Source organism: Rhodnius prolixus, unplaced genomic scaffold, assembly GCF_049639745.1.
Source record: "Rhodnius prolixus isolate KJV_2025 unplaced genomic scaffold, Rpr scaffold_10, whole genome shotgun sequence".
Lineage (NCBI taxonomy): Eukaryota > Metazoa > Arthropoda > Insecta > Hemiptera > Reduviidae > Rhodnius > Rhodnius prolixus.
This window is the reverse complement of record NW_027411615.1, coordinates 12,613,490-12,627,525: the sequence shown is the minus strand read 5'-3', so window position 1 is coordinate 12,627,525 and position 14,036 is coordinate 12,613,490. Positions and strand designations below refer to the sequence as shown.

General features: G+C 30.8%; 1 protein-coding gene across 5 annotated transcripts; it reads right to left on the bottom strand.

Annotated features, from left to right (window-relative positions):
- Nucleotides 1-202: 202 nt before the first annotated feature.
- On the bottom strand, nucleotides 203-12,559 carry LOC141457260 (sodium-coupled monocarboxylate transporter 1-like). Of its 5 annotated transcripts, none has more exons than XM_074133978.1 (15): nucleotides 12,361-12,559; nucleotides 11,050-11,237; nucleotides 10,046-10,205; nucleotides 9,904-9,969; nucleotides 9,780-9,831; nucleotides 9,640-9,707; nucleotides 8,198-8,349; nucleotides 7,979-8,113; nucleotides 5,864-5,972; nucleotides 4,685-4,794; nucleotides 4,392-4,572; nucleotides 3,174-3,257; nucleotides 2,916-3,103; nucleotides 2,655-2,844; nucleotides 203-1,418 (listed from the first exon to the last, which is right to left on the bottom strand). In XM_074133978.1, exons 2-15 carry the CDS (start codon nucleotides 11,229-11,231, stop codon nucleotides 1,377-1,379), a joined length of 1,719 nt encoding a protein of 572 aa, XP_073990079.1. In that variant the 5' UTR covers nucleotides 11,232-11,237; nucleotides 12,361-12,559; the 3' UTR covers nucleotides 203-1,376. The 5 variants fall into 5 exon arrangements, with proteins under 5 accessions (XP_073990079.1, XP_073990081.1, XP_073990080.1 ...); XM_074133980.1 differs by lacking the exon at nucleotides 12,361-12,559 and adding an exon at nucleotides 12,268-12,292; XM_074133979.1 differs by lacking the exon at nucleotides 12,361-12,559 and adding an exon at nucleotides 11,561-12,256.
- Nucleotides 12,560-14,036: the final 1,477 nt, after the last annotated feature.

The following is a 14,036-nucleotide window of genomic DNA, read 5'->3' as shown; positions in this document are numbered from 1 at the left end:
ATTACTAAGGAACGGATTTTTATGTATTTAAAAATGCCAATATTTAATTAAAATATGCATTTATTTTCGTCAATTATGTGGAAAATATGTGATTTTCTTAAAATATTTTCTGGAATATTTAAGTAAAATGGACATTTTTTTTATGAAAATGGATTTTTTTTGGGGGGGGGCAAGTTATAATTATTTATACAAGAAAAGAACATTTTTACAATTTATAATAATTTATTAGGAACAAAATAATTTGTTTTTACAAGTTATGATGATTTATTCAACAAAGAACATTTTTACTATTTATAAAAAGATGTGTTACATTTTCAATTTTGAAAACTTCACTCTTCGAAATAGTTTGCAACCACATGAAATTTCAAATGTTGGAACGTAAAGTGACGACGATCTGGGCGTAAGATGGACTTGTAACGACTAAAAGATCGTTCAACATCTACAGATGTTATAGGTGCCTTGCTGAAAGAAGTTATCTCGTTGGTTGTAAAGGGTACACGATGTTCTGAGGTGACTTCTGTTCCACTGATAATATCAGAAATCTGGCAGATGGTCTCCCACCCTTTGTTCTTGCTCAGTACTTCTAACAGTTTTGATCTGATCAGATCTCCCTTACTCCCAGGTATTCCTTCCACCTTTTCGATGTCTTTTTTAACGTTAGACACGTTTTCTGTCAGTCGAACATTTTGGGACTCAAGTTGGGTAATGGCTTGTGCAAGAAATACGCAATTGTCAGAAAAGAATACACTAAGTGACCGAACGAAATGAATTGGACACTTCAACGAACGAGCTGAAAGAATAGACAACTTCAAAGAACTAACAAGTGCCCGTCACTGTTTAGCAGCCTTCTGTGTAAATTACAATAACCATTGTACCCACTGTGATTCACAGCCCTACAGTCTGTGGTTCACAGTTCCTGTCAACCACCTCCCAATTATGAAAATATGCCCAAAATGAAAAATATGAAAAAATATGTACATATTTTGATTAAATATGTAGAAATATTTATTTATTTTAATCAAATATGTATAAATATGCGATAACATCCAAATATGTGAAAATATGTGAAATAAAAGTAGACTCAAACGGCTAAAAAAGTGTCAGTATGAATACTTCTAGTTGAAAAACGTCTGTAAATTGCCTAGAAAAAAATATGTAAATACATACGAATCCGTTCCCTAGTTATTACCGATTGGTGCGTGTTAAATGGATCACCCTGTATAATTTTTCATGCTATGTTTTTATATTTAGCAAATTTGAAATAACTAATTACCCACAAACATAAACTTATAAATTAAAATACAAAGTTAATGGAAAAAAGAAAATCACTGAAATAATTTATTATTTTTTTATTTAAATAAAAATTATGATATTCTTTAAATTTCTTCTTCCACTTGTTGCGGGATTTCGTCATTTTCCTACAAAGAAATAATAAATGTTAAAAAGTGTCGCAAGTATTAATATTCAACTCCAACAATTATTTAATAAAACCGAATAAATTTAATCTGACCCTTTCTTAAGTGATTAAAAATAAATAATGAAAAAATAATGATTAATATACAGGTGTATTAATAAAAAATTATAATGTGTTAAAAAATTGTTATTAAGTTATTAAGCGAAATTGCGAATATTATAATTTTTGCGTATAAATTGTGTGTATAATTCTAAAGTAATTTTGTACTTTAGAGCGTTTAGAGATGTTATACTAATAAAGTATAACTGCAGGGAAATAGAAAATGTAAAGCACTTGATCGCTATTTGTCCCATATTGAAGCCATATAGATATAGATATTTTAATAAATATTCCTTATCAGAAAATGAGCTGCTAAACCTTCTGAACGGCCAAAACTGGACTGCCTTAGTCGGATTTTTGAAAGAGGCATTATATTATAGATCTCTATTAGTTAGAGAATTTAATTATAATTAATATTCATCAAAAAAACAGAGTTTTTTTTCTTTAATAAGTGTTTTTTCTTGTTTTTTTTTTTTTCTTTTTATTATTATTTTTAATTATTATATTTATATTGATTCTTAAAATGTAACTTCGCATTTGCAACTCTGCTGACGGATAATATCCAAAGCAATAATAATGTTAAATTATTGTATATATACACTTATGTAAAAATATTCCTGTTAATAAACATTAATAAATAATAATAATAAAAAAAAATACTAATAAAGAAACTTTCATTTAACAATTTGATAAATTGTATCTCAAAACTATAAATAAGAGAGAAGTTCATGAACTTATGACGTCTCCAAGAGTTAAAGAATAAAATTAATATAATAAGTTGTTGAGGGAAGGGATTAGCTATGAGGTTAGCATACTGGACTCCCACGCGGAGGTCCCGGGTTCGAATCCAGCAGCTGACCCTTAGATTTTCTCTTCCTAGGAGCTTCTTACAGCTCACTGTCCGGTGATGGACAGTGTTGTCTGTAACGAGAGAACACTGTCCGGAGGCTGGCAGTGTACTGCAAAAAGCTCCGGGCGCTAATAACCTCAGCTGTTGATGCGCCAAAAAAAAAAAAAAAAAAATAAGTTGTTAAAAAAGAGAACACTGACCTCTTCAGATTATGAAATCAGTGAAAGGGTATTCCCCCGATAAAAATATTTGAATAAACTATTTTCAAAACAATGAAAATATGTTACTTACTTTAGTCTCAGGTAAAAATCTATGTAGAACTGGTGTAATGAGATCTTTATTTACTAATTTGGGATCTGTAAAGCCGCTAAGGTAGCTTGCCGATATTCCAAAGAATAATACTGTCACTGCTCCGATCAATGTATGCCACCAGTAAGAAATCTTAGCAATTTCAAATATCCAGTGTGGCTCTTTCATGAAACTGAACAAAAAAAATTACTAATATTAATTTGAATTCATTAAATAGTAAAAATGTTGAAATAAAAATCTTACTTGAAATCGTATGGAACTTCTTTGGGAGAGAAAAAGTAATCATAATCGCTTAAAGTAGGAGGTGGACATCTTGAAATAGATAATGGTTTTTGGGGATATTGAATGCGATCATGAGCAATGGCTGCTTGAGATACAATGGACAGCAATAATGATACTGCAGTACCAGATATTCCTCCAAAAAATGCTCCCTGAAATTTAAAATATAAAAAAGTGAGGAAAGGAAAGACAAAGTGTTTCACAATGGTTTTACATACACACCTTAGCGTTGGCCCATGGAAAGAACATTCCTAGTGTGAACATTCCCAAAAGTGGACCAGTTGTAATGTCTGATATTCTTGCAGCCTACATTAAATCGAAAGATTTATTGGGATACTTATAATGAATTTTGAATATGTGCATAAAAACAAATACTTCTAAGAACGAAATGACAAAATAAATGTAAATAATAAAACGTGTATTACAACAGAATTGAAGGTTCATTGCAGAATAATTTCTACTTTTTTTCATTTCCTTGAAGCATCTTGTGATTAACTAGCGAGCTCTTAAATACTTTGTAAATTGTTTTTTAATTTCATATTATTTGTTTGAAACTACTACCATGTCTCTCTTTGTTGAGTACTCTCTTTTGTTCGGTGCCTAATTCATTAATCCAAAAAAAAGAAAGATTATTGCAAATATCAGTCAAAATTTTTTACTTACTTATTTGCCAACTGCTCTCTCACCACTATTTTCAAATCTGCACTATTTTCTTATTTACTTATTGTATATATTTATACAATGATTGTAAATTATTAATCAAATTTAGAAATAAAAATTTGCTAAGCTTTCTATGTAGGAACTTGGTCACCTTCAGAGTAATGTTTATTAACAATTATAATATGTTTTACAATGTTAACAATAAAGGTTAATATGTGTTCTGTCTTGCCTGTTTAAGTACCTAACAAAAGACACACTAATGTTTACTATATGTATAACAAATTATAATTGTTCATAAGTATAAGCCTGTAGATGTCCTACTCCACAGACCGAAAGCTTGGCAAAAAAAATTAAAAAAATTATAATAGAAATTAGCAATTATCTTTTTCCTCTTTAGGATATTTTCTTATTAATTAACTTCTTCACCTTGTCCCACAATAACACTCTAATGGTGCAAATAAAACTAGCAATCTCGGTCTGGAGAAGAATTCTTTTAAACAATCAAATCTCATTAATGACCAATAGAAAGAACAGGGATCAAGTTCCTCATTACTGGTTCAAATTTGTTTGAAGTACTTTATACCTATTAACATCTACAGCGAAATTGGTGTATGATTTCTCAAAAATAAAAATCGCGATTGAATTTGGAATCAAAGGCACCTTTGGGATAATTAATAAACCAGAAATAATATGATAAAGGCCCAGCAAAGGTTAGAATACATAACACTTAGATAAAACTTCGACTATTAAGTCGAGATTAGATATTTAAATATTTCCAACCTGAATTAAAGTATTTAAATTGTCTACTATAAAAGCCATTACTACACAAAGTATTCCAACAATGAGCACTATAATTTTCATGAGAATACAGGTTTTTTTTTCTGAAAACGAATCTGTAGAAGGTCGCACAAGGTCCTCAAAAATGACTCCTGTCACTGAGTTCAGAGCACTAGACATAACGCTGTAAGAAACATATTTTTCATTAATTTCATAACGTGAATATGAATAAATAATTGAATTCATTATTTTGAAATTAAAACCACTTATTAGAGGCTATTTCAAATTTATGTAACCTTAGAGTAGTGCTGAAGAGTCCAGAGACAAATAATACTGGAAGACCCGGAACAACTGAACCAACCTCCCGCACGAAATAAGGTAGGATTTCGTCAACCCTTCTTATTTCCTGGGCCACATAGAACAAAGATTTTCATACATTTAGAAATTTATTTTCCCCATAACTAAACATTCAAAGAAAATATATATTATTGTTTTGAAAAAGGTCATTCAGTTTCTAGTACGAGCTATCATTAAAATAAATTATTGTGAAGAAGTAACTGATTATAATGAATACCCTGGTACTCTAACATTTCTTCAGCGATCTTCTTACCTACCCTAGCGGGAACCATCCTAGCCATCAACAAGTAACACATACTGATTTATAGCTTCAATCACACGATGCACCTAAAACCTGCGGAGATGGATGTTGCTCAGCAAACCCCATAGCTCATCTCTCATGCACGCACATACGCTCTATTCCATTAATATAATGAAATCGTTTTATCATGAAAACTCTGTATGAAGTCATAGTAACAAAGGTTTCCCAGAAAAATATTTGTACCTAACTAGATTGAATCTATTATGTCAATTTTAAATCATTTGAATTTAATATCTTTCATAATTAACCTAATTACTTTCCCTTACTTTTCTATTTCCTAAATTTTTGAATATATATTACGATAATGTCGCTGTTCGATTCTGAATTGCCAGAAATATAATTTTTGAGGTCTACACTGTTCGAATAAGTGATTCTTACAAACAAAATAGTAAGTGTAGTGAACAACATAAATCAAAAAATTATAGAATTTTCAAATTTGTCTTCAAAAGGAACTCAAAGATTTTCTGTTTTATAAGTTTCCACAAAAAAATCAACTTAAGCGATCCCCAGGGATAATTGACAAAAGAAAAGTATAGGATGAAGCACAGGATTAAGGAGAAAACTGAAATTTGGATACCTTAGCAATATTAATTGGCACATGCTCAGGTTTGTAAAAAATCTACTAGTAAAAAAGAAATTTCAAATGTAACTGAATAAGCATTGGATAATAAAGTCTGGTACCAATCATGTTGTAAGAGACGGAATTAATTGTATTTATTCCCTAGTATAATAACGAATTAAATTCAATAAATTTTACAAAACATATTAATGTTTGGGCCTTCACGTTAAGATGTTTAAAACGTTGATTCGTCATTACCTGTAAATTCCATGGATCGCACTCATAATAATATGCAAATATCACAAGCCCAGTAATGCAACACGTTGAAACTATGAACGTTGTTCCAATAGCGAAATTTAATACAGATCTGAAAGTGATAAAAATAAAAAACTTGAATTATGATATAAGACAAACTATTTCCTATTATTATTAAATACCAATTAAAATTAATTTTAACAATCTCACATCTTAGTAAATATCAAGAAATTTAGGATAGCACTCATTATTAAGCTTGCTTTTAATTTCCATGAACAGAAATGTGGTGATTGTAATTTTCTAAGAGAATGTAGATTATGAAGCCGATTTTTTCAAGTGCTAAGCACTTATCCATGCAATTTTAGGGGGCCTTTCGGGCTAAGAAGAGGATCAGCAACCTTAAAGAAGTTGTTTTTATACTTTTCTTCCATCCAGAAGTTAGTTGCCTAAAGCCATCACCAATTTATAGAATCTATTTTGCAAAGTTACATATCTGCTTTACAGATTTTTTTAAAATTTGGAATAAGCAATTCTATCATTATAACCTGATAAGGTGTTAAGTCGGAACCGTAACTACCACTGGAGAGGTTTTTTTAAAGAATGATTATAGTTGCGGTGCCCAAACCATCCTCAATAACAAATTTTTTTTGAGAAAACATTTTGAATAAAATAGGAAGGTATTTGTACGTAAATAGCAAAATTAAACTGCGATTTCAGTACTTCCTATTAATTAAGAGGAGAAAGAAAAATAAACTATGATTGCAGTACTTCTCCCTAAAAAGCAAAGAGGCAAAGATTTTTTAATCGAACTACAATTCATTGATTTAAATCGGTTCACTCATTGATAATTTAAACGATTGCAGTAATTCCTCTTAGTAGGTGCAAGAGCATGATAGCACTTCACAGCCACGTAGAGGAGCTTTAACCACTTATTTGAGCTGAATTTTATCAAAATCGGACTAAGCGTTACAGAAATATTGGTAGTAATAGTTTTAGAAAGGGCCTTACTTGGGTGGGGCAAACTCCCCTCCTTATGAGGCACAGCGTCGAGGCTTTTAAAGTGTAAATCTGTACAAAATTTGATTCTAATGACACTTCATTCATGACAATCGGTTCACGTGTCGATAATTTGAAACGATTGTTATACTTCCTCTTAACAAGTGTAAGAGCTGATCGCCGCTTTAATGTTACGTAGGGGAGCCCTAACCCTATCATCCTACCAAATTTTATCAAAATCGGGCCAAGATTTACAGAGTAATTAGTAATAATAATTTTGAAGGGGGCCTTACATAAAGGGGGCTAACTCCTCTCCCATTCGATGTACAGCGTCTAGACCCCCAAAAGGCACATCTACATAAAATTCCGAATCGAATGATACCTCATTCATAAAAATCGGATCGCGCGTTTAGGCGCTACGTTGTTTACAAAAAAGGTAACAACAACAAGAAGAACAACAAGAACAACAACAATTTTTGAAAATGCCGTTTTTGCTCATTTTCAACAACTTTTTTCTCGAAACCTATAAGATCTAGGTTGTTGCAAAAAAAATTACAGTTATAAAGGAGGATTTGCCCTATATTTTAAAGAAAATTTGGGAATTTTATCTTTTATAGAAAAAGAGAAAAAAATTGTCAAAGTTGGGTGTTTTTCAACGTTACGCTTTTCCGTGCAGTTTTTGATTATCAACCCTTATACAACTGTCCTACCGGACAGTTTTAATAAGAAAAAGTATAAAAGGCCAGAGATCTTACATGAAGCTCAAATCAAGGAGTAATTCATTTGTACAAAATCTACAATCAAAGCTGTGGTTTACTTGATTGATTCCTCAAGATGATTGGACAAATTTAAATTATAAGCATAGAAAGTTTTATTCACCGTAAAAATCAAAGAACTATGAAAGAAAAATTTAAAACCCTGCTATTGCTGCAGTACATTTAAAATAAATATAAATATAATCGACAGACATTCTTCTAACAATTAAAAATGTTTGTATTAAATAACGAAAGGAAGGTAAAATCTAATTATTTTAAATTCTCTTAGCTTAGATTCTCTAACTTGCTTACTTATTTTAGGTAACAAATGGATATTTAAGTGAATGAGTGTAAGAGATATATTTACAAATTGCCTTTCTTTCTATTTGGCACCGCAAGATATCTCTGTACTAAAGATTGATTCACTGTACAGTTTGCTAGCAAGTAAAAATAATTTCCAATTATTATTGACCAAACTGTGTCTCTTTTTGATGGATCCAAGCTGAAAATACCGAAATATATAATTACATTTGATAATATTTTCTGGCAGGAAAACTTCAATAACAAGATGAAAAAACAAACTTACTTAATAAACTCAAATCTATCCGTATCTTTATTTCTTTTGATAACGTTGCTTATACCGACTTCTTTAATCCCAATAATAAGAACAGCTAAAATTCCAGTTACCGTTGCACCCATCTGTATTGTGTTCGTCCATACTACAGCTTTTAATCCTCCCTGCAATTTATTGTCACCTTCAAATTTTACGAAATATTCTAAACTTTTCAAAGACATGAGTAAAAATTAATTAATTGATCTACTTTACGATAGCACAAATATGCATTTAAAAAATATAAAAATATGCATTAAAAAAAGTGATGGTGGATCCTCTAGTATAGAGGATGAAGATTGGAAAAATTGTGACGGAGTCGAGGCGTTACCAAAACTCAACCATGCACGCCTAGTGCGGAATGGTGACCTGTTGGCTTGAAAGAATTGTAGTTTAGAACGTAGATCTTCGCTACATTCCTTCCCGTAGTCCCCTGACAGTTTCGCAACCATTGTAGTAAGTTAGAGTGATCTTCAGAGTGCACGTATGTAGGAACTTGTCACACTTCAAAGTGACTGCACACCTAAAGCATATTGCAAGCTGGTTGCCATGGCTCCTGGTGTGACGGCAATTTTTCCCCCATTAGCGCTGATTACTTCCTTTTCATTTGTATAGTATAAGAGGTTAAGGGAAAATATTTTGTCGATTAAGTAATTAGTAAAGTAATTTTATAACATGATGTACACTCAAGTAAAGTAGTCGCCTATTTTTTCAGGCGGGGACTAGCAATTAGTTGTCGTAGACGGGGGGCGGTTAAATATAAACAATATTTTCTAACAATTAAAAAGTAGTCATATGCAGGATTAGAACTGGGGATCTCCCACTTATGAAACCAAGATCTTGACCACTAGACCCGCCCATATGATGTTCACACAATATTTCACGATAAAACCCTGAATAATGATTTTGTATTATGTTCTTCATCTTTATTCTCTGCTATTAAACTAGAATTTAAACCGTTATTCAGGGTTCTCATCGTTTCTACCTATGAACCTAAACACTTACATTAAATATCACAACTCTCGCATAGTTCGTCTGATCTACAACATACAGATCATTCATTTGGGTTTTATGAAATCAAGGCTATCTCTAGTTTACTGGGAGACCCACTCTAATATTATCTAGCACACCTTCTTGCATTCTGGACCACATAGGCTTCGCAAATCAGAAAGTCTGTTCTATTACTCTAATAATACCTAGAGATTTATCTTGATTGGACCTTAGACGTACATTCCACGAATAGATTTTTAGATATTTTTAAAGGAGTCATTAGGTTTGAAAAAAATCAATACATTAGTTTTTAGAAAAAGTCGCAAGACATTCCTTTATTATAGCTTAATTCTGTAGATGTTCTCTGGATTTGTTCTAAATATAATTCTAGAGATAAATATACATTAAAAAAAGAAAGAAATTCTTACCACGGTGGTATAGAAGATACAAATTAGACATGCCATCGCTGTAGGAAAGTCTGAATTGATACCAGTAACTAGAAATTAAAATTTGTTAGAATGTTCTGTAATTTTTTCTAAATTCTATACATGATCATTTTTTTTCACACCTTGTCTAAATGTGAGAACTGGAACGTATACTACCATCGGTAAGTAAAGTAACTAAAGAAAGTATCAATATTTTACTATCACAAATAATACAATCATAGGATATATAATATGTGGATTATGTACCATTTTCATGATGAATAGTACAGAACCAAGTATGTGGACTTTTTCATTAAAACGTAACCTTAAATACTAACAAAAATATATAAATAAATAACAGAGTAAATAAAGCCCTTATTAAATAAAAGACAAAAAATAATAAAGGTACCTCATATGATGTTGTTATTTGTAGCTTATAAAATACTGGCAAATAAACATAAGCTATTGTGGCGCATACTAAATATTGCGATATTATTATAACCCAATTCTGCGTTCCATAAACATAAATTTCGGAGGGTAGATCAATCAAAAATGAACCTGTTACGAAGCTTTCAATATTTACCTTATTATTAGATTAAATAATATAATAAACATTCTTATTTATAAGAAAAACGATACAAGATAGTAAAGTGGATTTATCTGGATTTGAATGCCTCAAGGTTTTAAGTACTATGAGGCTAGAGAGTCTAGCTTCTAGACCAGGGGTGTCAAACAGAATTTTGTATTCTTTATGTTAGTTGAAACAAAGTATTGTATTATTATTAAACAAATTAATAATTTTTTGTTGTATGCTTGAGTTGAATAAAACAGAAAAAAAAAAAGGCAAACAAACAAAGACAAATGAAAGGCTGTTAAATATAAGTTTATTATGATTTTAGAATTATGTGTAGAAGGTCTTTGATTAAAATAGGTTTGACTACGATCATTGCATTGTGGTTAAGTTGAAATAAGAAATCAGGGGGGAAAAAATAAGAAAATATTTTAACCGAATATGAGAAAACAGCTAGCATTTCATAATAATTTGATAAATCTATATGTATCTCAATAAAGGCAGGCTAACTTCAAATCAATTTAGAATATTTCGATAAAATTATTTACACTACATTATTGCAAAATTACAGCAATGTTTTTCTACAATTATAATCATATTAATGAGTCTTAATTTGCAAAATTTCATTTCAACTGTTTTTGTTTCTCGAAATGACAAAAATATAAACTAAGTTGGCTAATTACCATTATCTTAATAGCTTTTTCAATATTGTTGTGTTAAACAGAGCATTTGTAATTGTAAAATAACCTATTAATATTAATTTTTGCTTATGCAGTCTCTACTAATAAAGTAAGATATTTACTATTGGCAAGTTACTGAGAAAGTCAATGGAATACATTTACCTTGCAATTAAAGACATTGAAATTGGAAATACTCCCATCGTTTTGCTTCCCAATAAATATTCCAAGCGGGTATTCTGTTTCTTTTTAGCAACAAATGCAAAATAAAACCCAATGGCCGCAGATAATGAAAGCGGGAAGCCAAATATGAAATAATCTAACCATTCGAAGTGATTATCAGCCATTAAGTTCTGAAACAGAAAATGAAAAAAAATGTGACACTAAAATTTTCATTCATTTTATTCAATTTCCTTAATCGTCAAAGAAGTTAATAATTTTAGAAAATGTAAGTCTCCCTAATTCGTTATTTCCAAATCAAAATTTGTTCTATATTACAGTAATAATGCTATAAAAAGAATACACCTCAGTTATGATTTAATTAGAAAATTAATTTATAACAGATTAAACAAAAACAACTAATTAAGAAGTAATTAATACATGTTTTTGCACTCACATTATTCAAAAAATAATTTATTTATAAAATTTAGGCTAAATCTATGTATTTGTACAATACCTATGCAAGAAATAATATTTGTGAACTTTAAAAAAAAAACTTCTCTATGGGCTGAGATGTGCATTATACGAGCAGGAACGTTGTGGGGAATTGCCTATTACAAAATTACAAGGCAAACTAACTTTTAAGCTTAAGTACGCCATTAGATCAGCTTCAAATGAATCCGTTTGGCAAATTCATAGTAAATTACGGAAAACTTAAAAAAGCCTTTCCTTAAAATTGCACCTCCGGTGTATTGACTTCCATTCTTCTTGGAAGTTTGGTTAGAAATTTAATAATTAAATACTTAGAGGTACTAAAAATTTAACATATCTATAATGGAAGTTTAGAAAACCTTATTTAACCCCTCCCAAATAAATAAAGTCGCTTGAAAAAAACGATAGTAATGAATGCAAGTGTTTAAACAAAGTTAAAAACAAATCACTTCTCGAAATAATCTATTGTTTATTGTAAACTTATTCCATGATGTGATTAAGATTAAAGTGAAAAAGTTCAATTAAATGATCAGATTTAGTCATAATTTATTTAGTTGGATAGAATTAGTTTGACTTTAGTTGTTTCATTAATTTTCATATGATTAAAAATACGATTAATTCAGAGGATTTAATTATTTTTGTAAACAGGGCCCATCTCTGCCAGCTGGTGATGTCTGTCACACACTAATGCTGTGTGTTACCGCCTGCACTCTGCGATGGTGATAAACTAGCCTGGTTCTTGACTGGGCGTTGTGTCTGCAGGAGTTCAGAAATGCGCGTGCGTAATTACAGACCCTTCCAGGAAATTACCTTAAATTTACTTACGAGTTTTATGTTTTCCCTATGGTAGTTCTTCTTCCTCCTTCTTGGCGTGGCCAATGTCTCGCTAGGAGAAAACAAAAGACAAGGGCGAAACTCTGATGTAAACGTAGCGTGCACCTTGGGCGATAATGCTCACTATCACACCACTGTCTGTAGGGGTGGCTTGATGCTATTACAAGGTTACATGGGTACTACTAACGTGGTGTATGTGGTACTTACTTGAGCTTGTTGCCGCCTACTGCAGCGACAAGGTACCAAGTTTAATTTGCGTAGTTACTTATTCGCTAGCTGCAAGCCTCATTGATTCTTTTTTATTCCATTATTTTCATGATTATTTTATAAAATAAACTCTAAACACTCAAATGTGGCAGTTTACATGTATTGCATGTTTATTGCATGTATTACAGTTTACATATTACAATAATATGAAATAAGGCGTGCGCGGTTAGAAGCGAAGTCCCCAAAGTTAAAATGTGTGTATTGTGGTAATGGGTACTTTTCCCAGTACTTTTTTACATAATTAGTAGACTGCACTTGTAAGACGGAAAATCTGTGATGAATTGCTAAAAGAAGTTTTCCATTTCTTAAAAAATATTCTATTGAACTTTTAATTTGTGTTGTTTTAATAAGAAGTTAGGTGATACAAGGACTTCATTTTATTGGAAATATAAGCGAAATAAAAGCAATACATAATCTTATTGTAAATCTTTAGATGTTTACTTATTCATAAATGTTATAATTGTAATATTTAGCCGCTTTAATTGTTTTTAGTATTTAATATTAAAGTTTTTTACGTTGCTTAGGGTGTGTACTTTGGAATATATTTAGATTAAAATGTATTTAATTTACTAGTGAACTCCTGTAACAGGCCTTACGACATCCAAATTTGAAAACTGCCTTTACCTGGTACCTAGCGGCATTAGTTAAAACTACATTTCCTTAACAGTTCAAAATTTTCTAGGAAAATATTCGTAGATCATTCTATTACTTTTTCAATTACAATTGCAGTTATAATTTCTCATTCGAAAATACTACATTGTTCAATATATTTTTTTATTTGAGGGATTTTCCCTAAAGTACCGTATCTGTTTATTGTAAGGTACTTTTTAGATATTAATTGTGAAGGATGATTAGTTGTGCTCCTTAAATTCCGTGTTTGAAGAAAATTTCATATCCAGAAATGATTCTTTCCCAAATGGATCATTCTCTTTTCCATGATTTTTTTCTCGAAAATATCTGATTTTCTCTGAACATCGTATTTTAATTATTAAAACTGTCAGGTAGGACAGTTGTATAAGGGTTGATCATCAAAAACTTCACGAAAAAGTGTAACGTTGAAAAACGCCCAACTTTGATAATTTTTTTTTTCTTTTATTCTATAAAAGATAAATTTCCTTCAAAATGTAGGGCAATTCCTCCTTCATAACTGTAATTTTTTGAAACAGTCCAGTTCTTATAAATTTCGAGAACAGAGTTACCAAAAATTGGAGAAAAAAAACGGGCATTCTCAGAAAATGTTCTGGTTCTTATTGATGCTGTTGTTGTTACCTTTTTAGTAAAAACGTTTAGACCGATTTTCGTGATTAAGAAGTTATATAAGGAGTTAGTCCAACTTATTAATGAAACAGGGATTTAAACTAGCCAACACACATTTGGTTGTGCATAGTTTAGGAGCCCAC